Below are 20,251 nucleotides of genomic sequence, written 5' to 3' on the forward strand. Positions count from 1 at the left end.
TATCCATAAGGTTTTCACTGGCCAATTTTTTTAGAAGTAGATCACCAGGTCCTTCTTCCTAGTCTGTCTTAGTCTGGAAGCTCCTCTGAAACCTGTCCATCATTGGTGATATCAGTGGCACAACTGCCAGAATTACAGCAACATGCAAGCCACCACAGTACAACAAACTGACAGACACGTGGTAGTTAGGCAGACCTTGTTCAATTCACAGCTCTTACCAGCTACGTCGGAAACCCTGGTGGCGTAGTGGTTAAGTGCTACAGCAGCTAACCAAAAGGTCAGCAGTTCAAACCCACCAGTGCTCCTTGGAAACCCTATGGCGCAGTTCTACTCTGTCCTATAGGGTTGCTATGAGTTGGAATCAACTCTACAGCAAAAGTTTTTTTTTTTTTTTTACCAGCTACATGACTTTATTTTACATGACTTTAGGCAGATTAATTAACTACTTCATCTATAAAAATAGAGAGAAAATGCTACTATTCCTATATGGTTGTCATAAAGGTTTAATGAGAAAATCTTTGAAAAAAATCATTCCGCATGGTATCTGGTATGTATCAAGTATCATTAAATACCACAGTTCGTTTCCTCTTTCCTTCCTTCCTTAGATAACTTTGGAGCCCTAGTGACACAGTGGTTAAGAGCTCAGGCTGCAAACCCAAAGGCTGGCAGTTCGAATCCACCAGCTGCTCCTTGGAAACCCTATGCAGCAGTTCTACCCTGTCCTGTAGAGTCGCTATGAGTCTGAATTGACTTGTCGACAATGAGTTTGGCTTGGTTTTGGTTTTAGCTAAAGTACTCTGATTCCTTCTAGACTCTAAGCTCCATGAGTTTAAGTACCTGGGCCTTAGAAGGTACTCAGCAAATATTTGATGCATGAGGAGTGAAAGAGTAAGAATTAATTTTAGGTTCTTTGTCTCTAGGATTTTTTGCATTAAAGCTGGAAAACTCATTCACCGGAGTCTATCCTTAGGCTTTTTTGCCCCTACCTGTGCCCCTCTGCAGGTACTTGAACTGAATACTAAGCTCCATCTTGAAGTCCTTGCTCCTACTCCCAGGAATATATTATCCCTGTGATTTACTTTATGTCAGTCATTAAAGTCATATGAACTTTGTGCTACCAAGTATGCAAATTGAATGAACTAGCAATGCCTTAATTAAAAGTATATGACTGTTAATAACAATATAAACCAATAAAAATCATTTACTTTACACCTTCAAGAGATGCAAATTGAAATTTCACATATAAACAAAATCATTCTTAACTGTAAGATTTGTTTATACTCAAGAACATATTAGGATAAACCAGCTTTCAACAATGCAAAAACCCTGTTGCTACCGAGTCTAGTCCAACTCATAGTGACCATACAGGACAGAGCAGAGCTGCCTCATAAGGTTTCCAAGGAGCAGTTGGTGGATTCCAACTGGTTAAGCCAAGATCTTAACCACTGCCACCAGGGCTCCACCTCAACAATAGTATTTCTATTTCAGTTTCATCCTTATTTTTCCCCTGTAATAAGTTCTGATGCAATAAATTTTTGGTAATACTCTCACACTGTCAACTAAAATACTTTTGTCAGAAAAAAATGATAAAAATGATCAATAATATATTCAAACTTGAATGATACTACATGTTACCCCTAAAATAAAACATTTTATTCTGTTTTTATGTTTTTCCAATTTCTCCTTCATGCAGGAAAATGGAAAAATTTCACAGTACCAGGAAACCCTGGTGGTGTAGTGGTTAAGAGCTACACCTGCTAACCAAAAGGTTGGCAGTTCAAATCCCCCAGGTGCTCCTTGGAAACTCTATGGGACAGTTCTACTCTGTCCTATAGGGTTGCTGTGAGTCAGAATCGACTTAATGGCAACGGGTTTGGTTTTTGGTTTTAAACAAGGCAAATTGTATCATCATTTAAATAACCACTTGAATCTCTAGAAAGAACGAATTAATAACTACAGTAAAACCTGTGAAAGGCAGAACTCATGAAAGGCAAAAACCTGTTAGAGAAAGAAAATACAAATATTTTCCACTAATAAAGAGCGATAGAAAAGTGGTAAGACTATATACCCTGTTAAAGGCAGAAAACTTGCAAGACCCAGAAAAACATGACAGTCCCACAGAGTTCTGGCTCTCACAGTGTTTCACTGTATAAGATGAGTTTTTGTATGTGGCATATTAAAACTAGCCAGAAAATAATAAGCTGGAGAAGTTTATATATTATGATTAGAAGAATGAATCAATGTATCTTTCCTAAATTTAGGCTGCTACTAATTTTAATATGAGGAATACTATCATTTGGATATTATTGATCAATTTTTATTTTTTTAAGGGAAAATACGACAACATCTAAAGAGAGAACTGTAGTAAACATGTTTTAAGAACTCTTACATTAAGATTGGTGTAATGGCAGAAATTTGAGATCTGTGGCTATGATTTTTAAAAGTATATTTTAAAAGGTATAGCCCAAGATTATAATTTTGTACTTTTTTGTTTTTAATGTTGATTTCTAATATATGAATCAGTTCTAAAATGATATTCTACACAAAAGTTTATAAAAAAGTGAGATAAAATCTTATTGAAAGAACAAAAATAAAATTTAAAATATACAAGAAAACTTTAAAGTTCCAGTATCTTAGCAATCACTCAATGATAGTCTAATCTTTTTCTCTTACAAGTAAGGAAGCTAAGTAACCTGTTCTAGATAATCTGATAACTCCATTAGATTCACTCTGCTTCCTCACAGAGTTCCCATGGCCCATGGGACACATTTATGTCACTGGGCTGTGGTCTTAGGCCAGCCTTCCCTTACAGCAACATCTTGTCCACTACTCTAAAAGGTCTTTGTGCTTAGTCCTTTTAAATACACCAGGCCTGCCCCATCAGCCCCCTCCCCTGAATAATAATTGTTGCCAAGAATCAACAAGGGACCTGGGCATTGTACAAATCTAGTGTCACTAAAGTCTACTTTCCTGTCTTCCGTTATTAGATTCTGGAAGAATCTTAATTCTCATTCTTGAAAAGGAAGAGAAAGGCTGAAGGGGTGGAAGGATGGAGGGATGCAGAAGGGAGGGAGAGACAGAAACACTATCCATTCTCTCTCTCATATTGCAGCTGAAGGTAAGTCCATAGGTTTTTGAAGATAGCTGAATTTACTTATGACAACAAGGCAGGACAAGAGTATTATGAGAGAGAACTAACCTACAAATAGAAACATAATTTTTCCATCACCTTAATTTTCATACTTAGTTCTTTCAGTAATATCAGAGCTACTACAGAGCTATCCTATCAAATATCTGCATAACCTTGAGGAAATCACTAGATCCTTAGGCCTGTTTTCTCACTGTGAAAATAAATGGACTGAACGCATTGGTCTCCAAGGTCCACTTATATTGGAATACCATCTCCTTTATGTTCTAGATTCAGTTATAAGGCAGATGGAACACAGACTCATCTGCCTGCCCTTTAAGGCAGTGGTCTCTAAGATGTAGAGTATATTACAATTAATTAGGGGAGTAGGAACAAGATCTTAAAACTTTTAATTTATATATTTTTAATCCAGCTTTGCTAGCCTTTAGTTTCCTAACGGACAGCGGTGCCCTCACTTGGATCATGGGAAAAGGAGGGCTCCCAAGTTGTTGGCAGAGATACCCTCTTTCTTTGTTAATTTTCAACATACAGCACATTACTTGTGCTCAGTTATGGGGATTTACAGGTATTAGTAAATATTTACCAAACAGACAGAAGCCATGATGGCACAGTGGTTAAAGCACTCAGCTGCTAACTGAAAAGTCAGTGGCTTGAACCCACCAGCCACTCCTCAGGAGAAACATGTGGCAGTCTGCTTCCGTAAAGATTACAGCCTTGGAAGCCCTGTGGGGCAGTTCTACTCTGTCCTATAGGGTTGCTATGAGTCAAAATTCACTCGAAGGCAACAGGTTTGGTTTTCTGGGGTTTGATAACTGCAATGGACTGAATTGCGTCCCCCAAAAATATGTGTCAACTTGGTTAGGCCATGTATGGTTATCCTCCATTTTGTGATTTTCCCGTGTGTTATAAATCATAATCTCTGCCTGCAGTTAAGGAGGGTTAGGGTGGGATGTAACACCCTTGCTCAGCCCACATCCCTGATCCAATGTAAAGAGAGTTTCCCCGGGGTGTGGCCTGTACCACCTTATATCTTATAAGAGATAAAAGGTAACAGAAGCAAGCAGAGAGTTGGGGACCTCATACTAACAAGAAAACAGGACCAGAAGCAGAGCGCTTTGGACCTGGGGTCCCCGTGTCTGAGAAGCTCCTCGACCAGTGGAAGACTGATGACGAGGAATCTTCCTCCAGAGCCAACAGAGAAGGCCGTCCTCTGGAGCTGACACCCTGAATTTGGACTTTTAGCTTACTTTATTGTGAGAAAATAAGCTTCTCCTGGTAAAGCCATCCACTTGTGATATTTCTGTCATAGCAGCACTAGATGACCAGATAGACAAGAGGTTTGAAAGGATTTCTGTAACATAATCTCGGATAAAAAACAATGTCAAAGCACACAATACAGGAGAGGTCAGCACACCTGGACTAAACCAAAAGTAAAGAAGTTTCCTGAATAAACTGAATACTTCAAAGGCCAGCACAGCAGGGGCGGGAGTTTGGGGACCATGGTTTCAGGGGGCATCTAGGCCAACTGGCATAATAAAATCTATTAAGAAAACATGCTGCATACCACTTTGGAAAGTGGCGTCTGGGGTCTTAAATGCTAGCAAATGCCCATCTAAGATGCATCAATTGGTCTCAACTCACCTGGAGCAAAGGAGAACGGAGAACACCAAAGACACAAGGTAATTATGAGACCAAGAGACAAAGAGGGCCACATAAATCAGAGACTCTATCAGCCTGAGACTGGAAGAACTAGATGGTGCACAGCTACAACCGATGACTACCATGACAGGGAACACAAGAGAGGATCCCTGAGGGGGCAGGAGAGCAGTGGGATACAGACCTCAAATTCTCATAAAAAGACCAGACTTAATGGTCTGACTGAGACTAGAAGAACTCGGAAGTCATGGTCCCCAGACCTTCTGTTAGCCCAAGAGAGGAACCATTCCTAAAGCCAACTCTTCAGACAGGGATTGGACTGGACTATAGGTTAGAAAATGGTACTGGTGAGGAGTGAGCTTCTTGAATCAAGTAAACACATGAGACTATGTGAGCAGCTCCTGTCTGGAAGGGCGATGAGAAGGCAGAGGGAGACAGAGCCCAGCTGAATGGACAAAGGAATACAGGATGGAGAAAAGGGGTGTGCTGTCTCACTGAGGGGAGAGCAATTAGGAGAATATAGCAAAAAAAAAAAATTTTTTAAGCAAGGTGTATATAAATTTTTGTGTGGGGGACCAACGTGATTTGTGAACTTTCACTTCAAGCACAACAAAAAGTAAAAAAAAATTTATACACACACACACAAAATAATGTCAATAATGCAAACATAGGCTAATAAACAAGAAATGGCAGAGTGACTATCTAGTTAGACCTGAAGAGAAGTAGTTCTCCCAAATCTAAATTATCAGGAACTATTAAAAGCATCAACTGTCCTTAATTCTAAGCCTTTTCCTCAGTATACAATGTGTTTTGGGGTATTTCCAAATAACAACAGTACAAATACAAAAATTATAAACACATGCCATACATATATTGCCAAAATTTTTTACTGATACAAGTATATGACCAACAAAGTTTCAAGCCCTCATTTACAGGAAAGTGGATGTTACTGCTAATGGATGCACCATGGCCCAGCACAAAAGCATGAGCGTTATAGTCACACAGACCTGTGTTAAATCACAGCTCTGACATACAACTAGTTGTGTGGTGTACAGTAAGCCTGTGAGGCTCGGACTTTTAATCCGTAAAGGTGCAAAGGAGCGCCTGGTGGATTTGATCGCTATAGGGTCGCTATGAGTCGGAATCAACTCGACGGCCCTGGGTTTGGTTTGGTTTTTTTTTTTTTAAGGTGTGAAAACAATAGCCATTTCATAGGGTTGCTGTGGGACCTGAACAAGAATACTTGGTATGTGTAGGTCTCAATAAATATTTATTTTCTCTTACCTTTAATTTGCCCAAAACACATGTGTTTGAGAAGTAAGGAAAAGCAAGTTAAGAACACAGCATAGGATATTCTCCCAATTTACAAACCGCATTACTTGTTTCTGCGGGGCTACAACACAATGTAATAATTTGCCTTACTATGGAATTTACCCACATTAACTCAATTTAAGAATTGAATTCCAAAAAAACCAAACCCACTGCCACCGAGTAGATTCCAACTCACAGTGACCTTGCAGGACAGAATAGAACTGACCCATAGGGTTTCCAAGGCTGTAATCTTTACGGAAACAGGCTGCCACATCCTCACATGCTAAGGAATACCTAGTGCATTTGAACCACTGACCTTCCAGTTCGTAGCTGAGGGCTCTAACCACTGCACCACCAAGATTCCTTGCAAGAATTGAATTAGCGACTTTTATTTCACTTACCACATTAAAATCTAAATTTTTTTCAATCCATGATTTTGCATCTTGAAATTCATCTTTCATTCCCATAATAAAGAGTGTATCCAGGGCATCGACTATCGTTGCTCCTTTGATGTTACCTGAAAATATCAGGAAAATATTTATTCAATAAAACATGCTTTTGACAGATACACACATGCAAATTGACCACACCTTGGAAAAAAGGAGGTGTGTGATACTGAATTCATTATTAAGCAGTAATACTGAACACAGTCTAAAATTCTTTCAGAGGAAGAAAATATAAAACCTTAACCAAAACCAAAAACGAAAATTATCACAGGCTAGAGGCTGATACATTAATCTTTAAAGTTTCTCCTGAGTTGTAGAAACAAATCTCTTAGAAATTTCATTTGTGATTGCATTCTCTAGCAAGAAAATAACAGACCTAAAACAAAGCAGCAATACTCATATTAATTTTAATGTAATTACACAAAGTGCACCTGTGCAAAACTGGCCAAATATAATTAGATCTAAATTTGCTTAGTGATAGCTCTAAGAAACCATTACTCTAAAATGAAATTCCATCTCCTCTGTGAAGCCCTGGTTGATTTCTAACGCTCTACTCACCTACCCAGCCCCTGGCTTTGTGGTTTTTTTTCTCTGAACCCCCTTGACATGAAGACTTGAGATTGTTTAGGTGGTCATCACTTTTATGTCATGTTATAATTACGCATATCCTTGTCTTTTAGACTGTAAACTGCTTTAGAACAAAGAGGTCATTCTTGTTCATCTCTCTGTCCCTCATGGTGTCCTCACAATCGTGCTGGTGATGCCCATTGATTGACTGCTCGAAGTGTAGGTGCTGCACTTCCTACAGATAAGTGGTGTTCTAGATAATCCACGATCAAGTTTCAAAATATCAATGTAAACTATTTTATAGGCATACCCCTTTAAAATATCAAATTGAGAAATTACCATTAAAAAATTACAATAGAGTATTTAAAATATTTAATTCTCTAAAACATGTATTCTAAATGTTATCTAAAGAGAAAAAACTGACATTTTTCATTTTATCTAACTTTCTTTAAATATAATTTTTTGGATGGAAACCCTGGGTGGAGTAAATGACTAACGAGGCTGGCTGTTAACCAAAAGGTTGGCAGTTCAAGTCCACCCAGAGGTGCCTCAGAAGAAAAGCCTGACGATCCACTTCTGAAAAATCAGCCATTGAAAACCCTACAGAGCACAGCTCTACTCTGACATACACGGGTTCGCCATGAGTCAGAATCAAGTTGACCACAATTTTTTTTTTGTTTGTTTGTTTTTTGGAAAGAACTATGGATTCAAGAGGATAGAAGGAGATATTTTAAAGTGGGTATACTGAAATATGGTATCAGCTTCAGATTTTTGGAGTCCTAGTGGCGCGATGGTTAAGAGCTTGGCTACTAACCAAAAGGTTGGCAGTTTGAATCCACCAGCCGCTCCTTAGAAATCCTATAGGGCAGTTCTATTCTATCCTATAGGGTCGCTATGAGTCAGAATTGACTTGATAGCAATGGGTTTCGTTTGGTTTTGGTTATTTGCTATTCACAAATAAGGAACTTGATTAAGGAGTGGGGCAAATAAGTCATTTAAATGTTTTCTTCATCTGTAAAAAGGAAAACTTTATAATTATTTTTAACAAGCTCCAATATATTGGTTTAGCATAATAAGAAAGTCTTCACATATTCTATTTTAATTTGAAGATAGAGTGAGATAAATACCACTTAAATTATTAATGTTTCATTTCCTTATACTAATACCTGAAGCTCTTTTTTTTTTAATAGAACAAGTTCTTATATAGATTATAGAAAGCCAACGAAAATATGTTTAAAAAAATTAGGTAAGAAAGAGGATGTTTTTAATGCTTGATAATAATTTTAAAACTATCAATGTTTGCATTAACAGAGAGCCAAATGATCTTTTTTATAAAGATTATGGTAAATCACATAACTGATTTCTTAATGGTATAAGAAACTTTCATTAAGATAAAAGCAAAAATTGAATTAGATTTTTTTAAAGTTATAACAGAAAATAAGAAAATAAAAATGACAAAACATCAGGTCCCAGCATTCTTAAATATTCATGGGTCACCTAAAACAAACTCATTACCATTTTATCCCAGTCATAAGTAGGTGATTTTCTGGTTGAGAGCCAAAAACTTGTGGTTTGAATTAAGTGAAATTTTAATATGTTGAAAATAAAAGATTAATAGGGGTAATTCACATTTCAGTAGCCAATTAGATTCAATATTGGCTGAACTTTTCCTCAGTAACCTTTGGTAAATGGGAGATATTTGCCAAAGGGGGACCTGACGGCCATTAGGGAAGTTCAGCAGTAGCAGGACTACTGCAGCCTAAAGGATGGTGGGAAAAAAGAAAGAAAGGGAGACAGGGAGGGAAGGAGGGTAGAAAGGAAGAAAGAGAATGAGGAAAGAACACATGTGAAAGACAAGGGGCAAGGTAAAAGGAAAAAAAAAAAAAGACTGTATGGAAAAACAAATGGGAAATGGGAGTATGCCAAGGACAAGTTTTAACATATAGATCATGGGAAATACAAAGAGTAAAGCAAAACAACAACAAAAACACACAAAACACCACACATATACATACATGACCTTCTAACTTTAAACACTTCTCTTTGTCCTTAATAAACACAATCCCATGATGTAAAGAACTGAGATGGAAATAGCAATCTGTGCATTTGAGACCCTGGGAGTGGCTGCTGTACTTGGGTTTACTGGCCAGGGTTTCCCAAGGTCTCTGATTTGGCATTAAGTTTCAGAGTTTCTTTCTTTGAGTCCTTCCCCTCATCACCCATGTTAACTGGTCACCATGTCCTGAAAACATACTTTAGAAATATCTGAAATCAGTTCTACCACCACTGCTCCAGGTTGAAGCTTTCTTCATCTCCAAACTGTATCACTGTGATTGGCCACCCAGCCTCCTTACTTCACTCTATTCCCAGCTCTCTCTCTCTGTCCTTGCAGCCTCCTGCAATGCCCTTCTCCCTACCTGAGATCCTCCTCATCCTTTCATATGAATATCTACAAAGCCACCTTGTGCTCTGATAACTCATAATTTACACATATATCTTTTATACTAGGTCAGGAGCTTTACAAAGGCTGTTACTGTTTTTAATAACTCCAGTGAGGGAGTTGAACACATGGAAGGTGCTAAAAAAAAAAGTGAAAAACATACTGTAGCGAGGAAAACCCTCAATGTAGATGGACTGACACAATAGCCTCAACAATGGGCTCAAACTTAACAAGGATCATGGGGATGGTACAGGAATGGACAATGTTTCATTCTGTTATACATAAGGCTGCCATGAGTTGGAGCATACTCAATGGTAACTAACAAAGACACAAACTCTGGTGCTAGCCACCTTGAGGTTCAAGTCGCAGCTCAGCCAGCTAGTAGGTGGGAAACCTGGGCAAGCTATTTTCTGAGCTTCATTTTTCTCATCTATAAAATGTGTATAATAAAGAGGTTAAGTGACATTACGCACAAATGGCACTTCTAAGTGCTCAATAAATGTCAGCTAATACAGTACTTTATTGTATGAACTGATAGAATACAACACCTTCAGTTAAACCTTGGAAAGACATGTTTTCTATGGTGAACTCAGAAGTCACAAAATAACACTCCATCCTCTTCATCATGTTACTTACAGTCAAGACTTCTGGGAGTGAGAAATCAAGTACGGTGAGAAGAGACTGGGTGGCTCTGTGACACAAAGGGTTCATCTAACTATTCTGTTTCTTAGCTTCCCTTTCTCCACATGGGAACAGTTATTAATACTCACATTACCAATTGCAGAGGGTTGCTGTGAGGACCAAATGTAATAACACACGCGAGAATGGATAAAGGGAAGTGCAAATAACTGACCTAATCCATCCTCACTTTCTCTTCCATGGCACAAAAGAGAGAAACGTAGAGCCAAAGTTAAGAGCCACTGAGATACAGTGAAGTTCACCATGCTGATTGCCTTGGTTAGCTTATCTATAAACACACAGCTTTTACCTTACGGGGAGAGCTAACCAAATGCTCCTACGTGGGGAATCATGCTGGGAGTCAAAAACTGTGATGCTAAACCCCATATCCATTAAATGAGTATCTCTGGCGGTACAGTCCAGGCATCAGTATTTTTATTAAAGTTACGTAGATGATGCTACATGCAGCCACTGCTCTGTGTGAACGACACACTAAGCACAGTCACCGCAGACATTATCAGGTGTGCAAGTTTCCTAGCAACACAGCCTGCAGGATCACTGTATTACACAAACGTCTCCACCACCCACAAGTTCAGCGTCCATTGGCGAGAAGTTACTGTCACTACGAAATGAAAGCATATTCTACTCACCAAACAAACTGCTTGAATGGCCTTCTTTTGATATAGGTTTCAGTTCATTTAATCCCCAAGCGTAACGTTTATAATTATACCAAGCATGTTTCATCATCTGAGAAAAGAAATGAAAACTGGGTTATAATTTAAATTTGAGGTGTTTCTGCTATAAAGCAGATCATATACTGAAGACCTGAAGGTTAAACATATTAAAATTCATTGCTTAGTTAAAAGGGTGATGATTAATTAATACTGATGATGACATCAATAAATAAGAACATACACATACACACGCACACAAATCACCCTTTCATGTTTACAAATGTGAGATTTTCTGAGTCTGTTTAATTCTTTTTAATATAAATATTTCCAAAATCAGCTCCCAACAACAGAAATTTTCCTTATCCTAAAAGAATTCCTACATTTATAATTTCATTCTCGTAACATGAAATCTATAAAAACTCTGTATTTAAAATTCCTATTGTCCACAAGGCTCTTCCTACTTTGTTGATTCCACAGTGTAGAGACTATTCAAGGTTACCACTTTAAACACTTTGATGTATGTTGATTAAATGCATATAGAACAGTAGTTGCAAGAAATAAAAAATGAAATTATGGTTATGCCTATGTCTCAAAAAACTTCATCTTATTTTAATATGATCAATCTTTAACTGTATGTGTGTATACATGCATGTGTGAAGGCTGATCACGAATATTCTCAGGCTACAGTCCTTTAAAGGCCAAACCTCTCTGCCACAAATCGGTCCAGTATTTTTTTTTCAGTGTCTCAAAAAATATATTATTTGTATTTACATTTTCAAAAAGGGCTGGGGGCCCTTCAACTGCCTAGAACTTATTTATACCACTATCCCCACTGTAATCAAAATATGGGCAGGATCTGAAAATATTCTAATCTGATTCTGTATTTTAAAATATCTTAAAAAGCACCATGTAAAGTCATAAATACTATACAAGGCCTAAGTATCACTAAAATCTTCAGTGAGATTAACACTTCAATGCTAATAAGTCTTTACATGTCTCTGAAAACAAAATGAATATCTATCTTTGACCAATTTATATCCTATCTTCCTGCACCACCACTATTACTCCCACTGATAGCCACCAAGAATCTTTAGGATCTGTTGGGTACTCTGCTACATGCTGTACATTCAGCATTACACTCAATCCTCACTACAACCCTACAAAAATAGGTTTTATTACCATCATTTTGTAGTTGAAGAAACTGATACTTGGAAGTTAAAAATAAACAAAACTGACTCAAAGTTATGAAATTTCTCTGTGACAGAGGAATCAGGGTTTATTGCCATCCTGGCCTCACTCCACAGCCCATGGTATTAACCAACACACGTCATCATTTTCCTTTAATGAGTCAGCAACAGAATCTCCCTTTAATGAATCAGATTGTTGATTTTCCAACAAACAAGAGAATATGCATAAGGGAGTGTTTTCAAGATTTTCTCCTTACAAATTAACTTCACTGAAAAGCATAACTGATTTGAGGGTCAGATGATCTGATTTATAATTCTTACTCTGCTGATGATTAATCACATACTCATGGATGAATCAGTTTTTCTGTGGATGAGTCTGTTTGTTCTTTGTTTTTTTGAGACTCCCTTTCCTTACCTGAAAAATTGGGATAATTGTTCCTTACAGGGTGTACGTAAGGACGCCCGTGTGATTACACCCAGCACACTGCTTGGCACATGGCAGGCACTCACACATCTACCGAATGTTAAACCTATACTGAAACCAATTAGATTCACACCACAAAAAATCAAAATCAATGAGCCTCTAAAAGGCTAGGTATATGAAATCCACAAAATATCCTACTAAATGCATTACATTTGGTAAACTCTTCATTCTCATAAATTTCCAAAGATACTTTATAAATTGAAACGCTTTTGGAGTACACCTGATATAACAGGGAAAAAAATGTTATGATGATTTGTTTCAGCTTCAAATCTGAATGAAAATCAGTGCCCTTGCCTATGAACAACTCAGATGGCATAAAGCTTTCCTACACAGGAGCATGTTGCCTTTCAAAAAAAAGAAAAATTCATTAATATAATGTACCACTAGTACAGAATCTCCTGAAGTTACCTGTGTAAAAAAAAAAAATTTTGGTAGCATATATTAACTAACTTTTCTTATCTTTTTTCCCCAAGGGAAAATCTGACACTAATTGCTTAGCTTCTTACATTTCAAAAGTTGCTTTGACACGTTTCTCAAATGGGTTCCACGTCCCATGGGATTTCTATGAGTTAAAGTTAGAAAAGAAAAAAAAAGTGATTTAGTCAAAATGTCCTGAAAGGTACATCAGGAGTGGCCCCTCTAGGAATCTACAAAGCAATGTGGAGCAGGCACACTGTTAACTGATTCCAGTGGTTAGTCACCTCTGGAAATAATTTACCACATTAAAGCTAACTACATGACATTGTATTTGCAAAGAATAACAGTGACACTGAGCTCACAAGCTACAGATAAAATCAGCTTGTTAATTCAGATTTATAACTTACAGGAATATAAGAAAACATCAAAATGCCACTAGCTTCTAATCGTATGGTATTAGGCCACTAGCCAGCTGAGAGGCCATGGGATAAAGGCATTTAATCTTCCCAGGCTGGGTGTGCTCATGAGTTGACAGGACAAGAAAGTCACTTCTAAAATCAACTACTTACAAAGAAGTTTGTGGATAGGATTTCTTCCCCCCTCCTTTCCTCCCCAACCCTAGCCCCTTTATGGATCCCTTTAATTTTGTTTTGTAGTCTTTCATCAACTTAGTGTTCTACAGCCTGACATCCCAAACAGAGGGATTAAAATAGGGCTAAACTAAATGTTGATTAGGACTTCAAACACTAGTGAAACTCTTGCAAAGAAAGAAAGAAAAAAACAAAAAAACCCTGACCCCAAAAGCAAACCAAAGATATATTTTTTCCTGAATATTTATATTTGCATTGGTGAAAGATCTGGTTAACACACTGTGTGAATGGAAACATTTAAACAAGAGAATGACACAAAATTGCATAATAGCAATCCATTATTTTGACCTAGAAAAGACAGAATTAAGGGATAAAAGATCTTTAAAAAAAAAAAGCATTGCTTGTCCTTGACTCTATAGAAAAAATTCTTCGATTAGCACTTTCTTCTCAATTGGCATCAGGGCTGGGTAATTGGGCAACATCATTTATCAAGTGCCTGCTTCGCCAGGAATTATACGATGCTAAAGGACGAGAAGAGAAGCATACGTGACTCAATCATGCTTATAATCTAATAGATAACATACGGGAGCTTAATATTGTCCCTTCTTACATACTCAATAAATGTTTACAAATATACAAGAATGATATACATACTGCTAATTAAATGTTGTGCACAACTGCGGCGCAGTGAATTACTTATCATGGCCCTTTCTAGCCATGGTCTTTGTGACTCTCACACAATGAATAAGACCATGCAAATAAGGTGTATGGAACTCTAACAAGATGTGATGGTCGGTGTTGAGTGTCGGCCCAGCTAGCCATGATTCCCAGTATTGTGTGGCTGTCCTCCATTTTGTGAACTGATATAATTATCCTCCATTTTATGTGCTGTAAATCCTAACCTCCCTGATAGTACAATGGCAAAGAGCTATGGCTGCTAACCAAAAAGTTGGCAGTTCAAATCCACCAGCCACTCCTCGGAAACCCTATGGGGCAGAGTTCTACTCTGTACTATATAGTGTAGCTATGAGTTGGAATTGACTCAATGGCAACAGGTTTGGCTTCTATATATATATATATACGTTAATGGGAGCCCTGGTGGTGCAGTGGTTAAGAGCTTGGCTGCTAATCAAAAGGTCGTCAGGGCAAACCCACCAGCCAATCCTTAGAAAACCTATGAGGCAGTTCTACTCTATCCTATAGGGTTGCTATGAGTTGCAATCAACACAACAGTAATGGCTTTGGTTTCTTTTTTTTTAGAGGGGGTTCATTATGTAGCCTTTAACTGGGGCTAATAATAACAGAGATTGGAGTGAGAAGTGGAAAGTGAAGGGGACATTCCTGAAGGGATCAGTGTGAGCACAGATGGAGGTAAGTGGGGGTCAGCAGAAGAAAAATGGAATAGGTCTGTTTGCCTGACAGTATAGAAATACTGATAAATAAAGTTAGACATCTACAGCATTAGCCAAAATCATGGAGGGTCATGAATGAGGCAGGGTTAGTGTGGGGTGTATCTTGAGTCACAGCCTTATAGGAGGGCATGACTCAAGTCCCACCCTTACTCAAGTCACACCCTTCCCTGGGGTGTGGCCTGCATCCAATATATATATATGGATGCTCTGGTGGTTCTCTCTCTCTCTGCATCTGGCTCATCATTGTTTGACTGCCGGTTCTTGGGACTTCAGCCAGTGGCCAGCCATCTGACCTGCCGATTCTGGGATTCACCATCTTATGCAGCCCATCGTCTGACCTTATTCACCAGCTTCTGCAGCCTTGTGAGCCAGCAGCCCGTCATCGGGACTTCCAATTTGAGTTCTTCGGCCTCATTCAGCCACTTAAGTCTGGAGAAGCCTACGCCTGACCCACGGATTTGGAACTTGCTACCCTCCACAACCACGTAGCCATTTCCTTCATACACTTTGTGAGTTCTGTGAGATGTCGCAGCAAATTACAGAACGCAAAGACGGGAGGGAAAACACTGAGGGGAGGAGGAGTAGTCATCTGATGTTAGAGATGATAAGGTGGTATGGCAGTTTGGAAAAGTCGGACATCTGTGACATCTTTAACCTCCACCTCACAGGCACTAGCTTTGTGCTGATCCTTATAAAACAAATGGTCCATTTAACAATTCTATTGTTGTACCTAAAAATGTGTTTTAAATTTTATGCCCTGGCCTAATCAAAGACATTGGAAGCCATGAATGAAGGAAAATATGCTTCAATTTCCCGAGTAGTATCTAAATTTTATAACTTGCTCTTTCATTGCTAGAAACTACCCTTAGCAAATATTTTCATTTGCTGATGGTTTAATCATATGATCTTTAATTATTCATAATGGAAAAAGTAAAAATCTTTTTTAAAATATGCTTTTGCTAACTACTTTTGCCAGGTCTTAGGAGGGAATTTGGGCTTTCACTGTTCCTTTTACAAAGCATATGGGTCAGGCTCTACTTACAGCCTTCTGAGAGATCTAACAATTTCCATGGTTTGTACAACATGACCCTGACCCCTTGGCACCAGCTGAAGGAGCCAGCAACTGAGGCTGGCTGTGGCCCCCAAGGTGAGATGCCCAGATATAAGGGCTCTGACCACTAGATAGAGCCAAACCAACTCAATCATCTATTTGAGCAGTTGTTCTGTGCTGTTGAGATGATTCCCGCTCATAGTGACCCTATAGAGCAGAACTATCCCAAAGGCTTTCTAAGGCTATAATCTTGATGGAAGCAGCCTGCCACATCTTTCTCCCATGGAGTGGCTGGTAGGTTCAAACCACCGACCCTTCAGTTAACAGCCGAGCATTCGACCACTGCGCCACCAGGGCTCCTTCTACTCTACCTCCCATTGCTGCTGAGTTGATTCAGACTCATACTTAGACTACAGGATAGAGTAGAACTGTCCCATACAGTTCCCAAAGAACGCCTCATGGGTTTGAACTGCTGACCTTTTGGTTACCAGCCATAGCTCTAAACCACTACGCCACCAGGTAGGAGAGTGTAAATGGGAGATATTCAGAGAGAATCCAAAGGCCAGCTAATGATGTAGAAGCAGAGAAGTACAAACACACAAAGAGGAAAGCAAATAAAAAGGAGTCATGAGGTAACTGAAGTCATGGGGGAGACAGAAGGCGAGGAGAGAAAAGTAAGAGGCAGCAGAGATGGGGCGCTTGGTCATTTGTATCACGCACCAGTGAAATTATATTAGGTCTGTAGAGCTTCTATAGAACTACAAGCAATGCTGCTGAATCCTGAATGTGGATAAACTGTCTCCCTGTCCTCCATAATGCCTGGCTGTTTGCCTACCGAGGATGTTTGCTTACTTGTCTGTACATCCTTATAGAAAATCCTCTCATTTATTGAGGAGAAATACATAAGAGCAGATCACAGGCATGGGCACCTAACAAACTGGGTTCATATCTAAGCTCTGCCATCATCAGTGTGACTCTAAATTCAGCAGTTAATGTCTCTGACCCACCTTTCCGCATCCACATAACATGAATAAATAAAAGTATCAGCCTTGTTGCTTGCTGTGATAGCTAAATGAAATAAGGTGAGCTTATTTTTTAACACATTGTCTGACACATGATAAGTGCTCAATAAATTTTAGGCATTTAATTATGTTTATTAAAAATCTAGGCATGTCTCTGATCTTTGCAACCTAAAAGAGACTAAACGAAGTTTTATTTAGTAACATAGATAAATATGACTAACCACCAGTTGCCGTCAAGTCGATTTGACTGATGACAACCACATGTGTGCCACAGTAAAACTGTGATTTATAGGGTTTTTAATGGCTCATTTTTCAGAAGGAGATTGCCAGCCCTTCCTTCTGCAGTGCCTCTGGGCATACTTGAACTGCCAGCACTTCTGTTAGCAGCCATTGCCACCACCCTCGGACTCCCACATATATAAACAGGTGGGGCAAATATACACAAATCAGGTTTTGTACACAAAATATTTATAAATACATACATTTAAAAATATACACAACTATTCTGATTCCAAAAGGCAGAAGAAGAAAGGACAAGGAATATGGTCCTCTTCAGAGAAAAACCAATGTGGGTCAGTCTTCAGTTCTGAAGACTCATATAGTTATGATGATTACTAGCTTTCTTAAAATCTTGGTTGTGCCAAGCATCTTCTATATGCTTGCCATTTTGGCAGTAAAGAGAAGAAGCTCTGTAGTCCAGTGACACCTACATTTTCACTCTTCCAGAGGATACACAGGGCAATGTCCGGTTCAGGGAGGTCCAGGGTGGGAGGTCAATCTAACTCCCTGATTGTTGAAGCTGAAACTCATGTGCCCTTTCTCTTAAAATTACTCTTAGGTCCGATGCTTTCAAAAACACTGATGTTAACACCCTGACAATATATCCCAAACTTTGCCTGAAATTACCTGATTGCCATGTAAAAGTAATTTCTAGAACTTTCAGATAAAAATCTCAACAAAAAACATTTTTAGGATTATTTATTGACCTTTTTCTTCTAAGACCTTCAGTGGAACACAGAAAGGGAAAAAGATAAAAAGTAACTCCAGGAAATCAAAGTAACTCCAGGGAATCAAGTCACAACTTTTCCAATTGCTTATCAATTTAAAAGGAATTTCTAGATAAGTGAACAAAAACAACAATCTACTCCCCCTTCCTCTTCTTATCTAATGCTAACCCACTACCTACATTTTCCTGTGAGAATGAGGACTTTAAGAAGCATTGGGCCAGCAACCGACCTGGTGCTTAGGTCGGGGTGTAAATAACCAGAGTGGGAGAGCAGAATCAGGTGGATAAGCTCCAAGTCCTGCTGCCTAAGGCGCTGATCCCAGGCAAGTGTCTAGATCTCTAAAGCCCTTGGTTTTCTTACCTTTAAAAAAGAATAACATTTTCTCCCTCTGACAGGACATCAAGTTCACTAGGTGTTGTAAACAGTTTGTGCTCAACTGCTAACCTAAAGGCTGGCAGTTCGAACCCATCCAGGGGTACCATGGAAGGAAGGCTTGGCGATCTGCTTCCATTAAGATTACAGCCAAGAAGGCCCAATAGAGCAGTTCTACTCTGCACACATGTGGCCATGGGTCAGAATCAACTAACAATGGTGACTAACAACAACATTAAAATACACAATGAGTGTCTCTGGCCTTCATCCATACCACCTCCTCACAGCCCTGCCAGGCTACAGGAGTTAAACACAGATAAGACAGAAAGCCCTGAAGAAAAGCAGAAGCTTTGCTAAACTTAGAGTGGAAAGAGCAAATCCGGAGAGGTGAATTAACAGGACAGGAGAGCAAAGAGACCAATGTCACCCAGGGGTGACAGAACACAGAGCTTGGTATGACTGCATAATAGACTGTCAAAACCCCCTGCCATGGAGTCGATTCCGACTCATAGTGACCCTATAGGACAGAGTAGAACTGCCCCACAGAGTTTCCAAGGAGCACCTGGAGGATTTGAACTGCTGACCTCTTGGTTAGCAGCTGTGGCACTTAACCACTACACCACCAGGGTTTTAAAAAAAAAAAAAAACGCCATTCAGTCAATTCCAATTCATAGAACTGCCCCATGGGGTTTCCACGGCTGTACTCTTTACAGAAGAAAACGGCCACCTCTTTCTCCCGAGGAGTGGCTGGTGGGTTTTAGTTAGCAGCCAAGGTACTTAACCATTGTGCCACCAGGGCTTTCCCTGCAGGCCTATAATCTACCATAATTACGTTAAAAAGCATTTAGCACCTCTCACTTAACAGGTATTACGATGTCACCTAAGACAGTTATGGGAATGATCTACGTTATAACTCAGTTCTCTCTGACTGAGGCCCCACCTCCTGTCACCTTCAAGCTGTTGTCACCCAGCACAGGAAAAATATCCTACTAGCCAAAATAGTTTCCAATTTTACTCCCCATCAAATTAAAGCACTCATTCATGAGCTTTGCTCAATTTACCTATTTCAAACTTTGGTATATTTGAGTCCTCTCTCCCTTTCCCCAAGCCTGCTGAGGTGTTCTATTTCCAAGATTCTTTTTCCCAATGTTACAATGACAATTACTATTTATTGAGTACCTACTCAAGGCAGGGCGTGAATTAAAATGCAGATATAGTAGGATTGCCAGATCTAGCAAATAAAAAGATTACATGAGACACATGTTAAAAAAGTATTCATTGTTTATCTGAAATTCAAGTTAACTTGGAATCCTGATTTTTACCTGGCAACCCTAGACTAGATGGATAGAACACATTCAATCCCTGGCTCTGTCTCCACTGCCTGCTCTCTGGCTTGTGCCTCTGCTCTATTCTTGGGCTGAAAACTCAAGGACTGGATAGGAATAGGTCTAGTCCAACTGGGAATAATTGGGAACATGGTGAAACAAGAGCGAAGGCCCTAACTAAAGACATTTAAAAAAATACTATTCTGGCCTTTTTTTTCCTTAGGAAAAAAAAATCAGTGAGCCACAGTAAGCCATGGAGCAGCAGTTTGCTTTGCAACTGCTGGTGTACAGATGGGCACATATCCTAGACTTCACTGCTTTCTTTTTAGGTCTGTGAGCTTGTCACTTCCTACCAGCTTTGCTCAGCCATGGCTTGATGAGCAGCTCTCAGTCTGCTTTGGTTGGAGGCTGCCTATAAATGCTTACTTCTTGGACTGCCCTTGCCAGCCCATCTTTAGCTAACT

The 20,251-nt window shown here is 39.1% G+C and overlaps 1 protein-coding gene across 3 annotated transcripts in view; it reads right to left on the reverse strand.

Moving 5' to 3' along the window:
• MAN1A1 (mannosidase alpha class 1A member 1) overlaps positions 1-20,251 on the reverse strand; it is a 188,156-nt gene that overhangs the window by 122,328 nt on the left and 45,577 nt on the right. For all 3 annotated transcript variants that reach the window (XM_049899988.1, XM_049899971.1, XM_049899979.1), the window contains exons 3-4: positions 10,897-10,993; positions 6,517-6,632 (exon numbers count right to left, since the gene is read on the reverse strand). In XM_049899988.1, coding sequence (XP_049755945.1) covers positions 6,517-6,632; positions 10,897-10,993 — 213 coding nt within the window. The remainder of the gene's footprint in view (positions 1-6,516; positions 6,633-10,896; positions 10,994-20,251) is intronic.

The sequence above is a fragment of the Elephas maximus genome, chromosome 1, assembly GCF_024166365.1.
Source record: "Elephas maximus indicus isolate mEleMax1 chromosome 1, mEleMax1 primary haplotype, whole genome shotgun sequence".
Taxonomy (NCBI): domain Eukaryota; kingdom Metazoa; phylum Chordata; class Mammalia; order Proboscidea; family Elephantidae; genus Elephas; species Elephas maximus.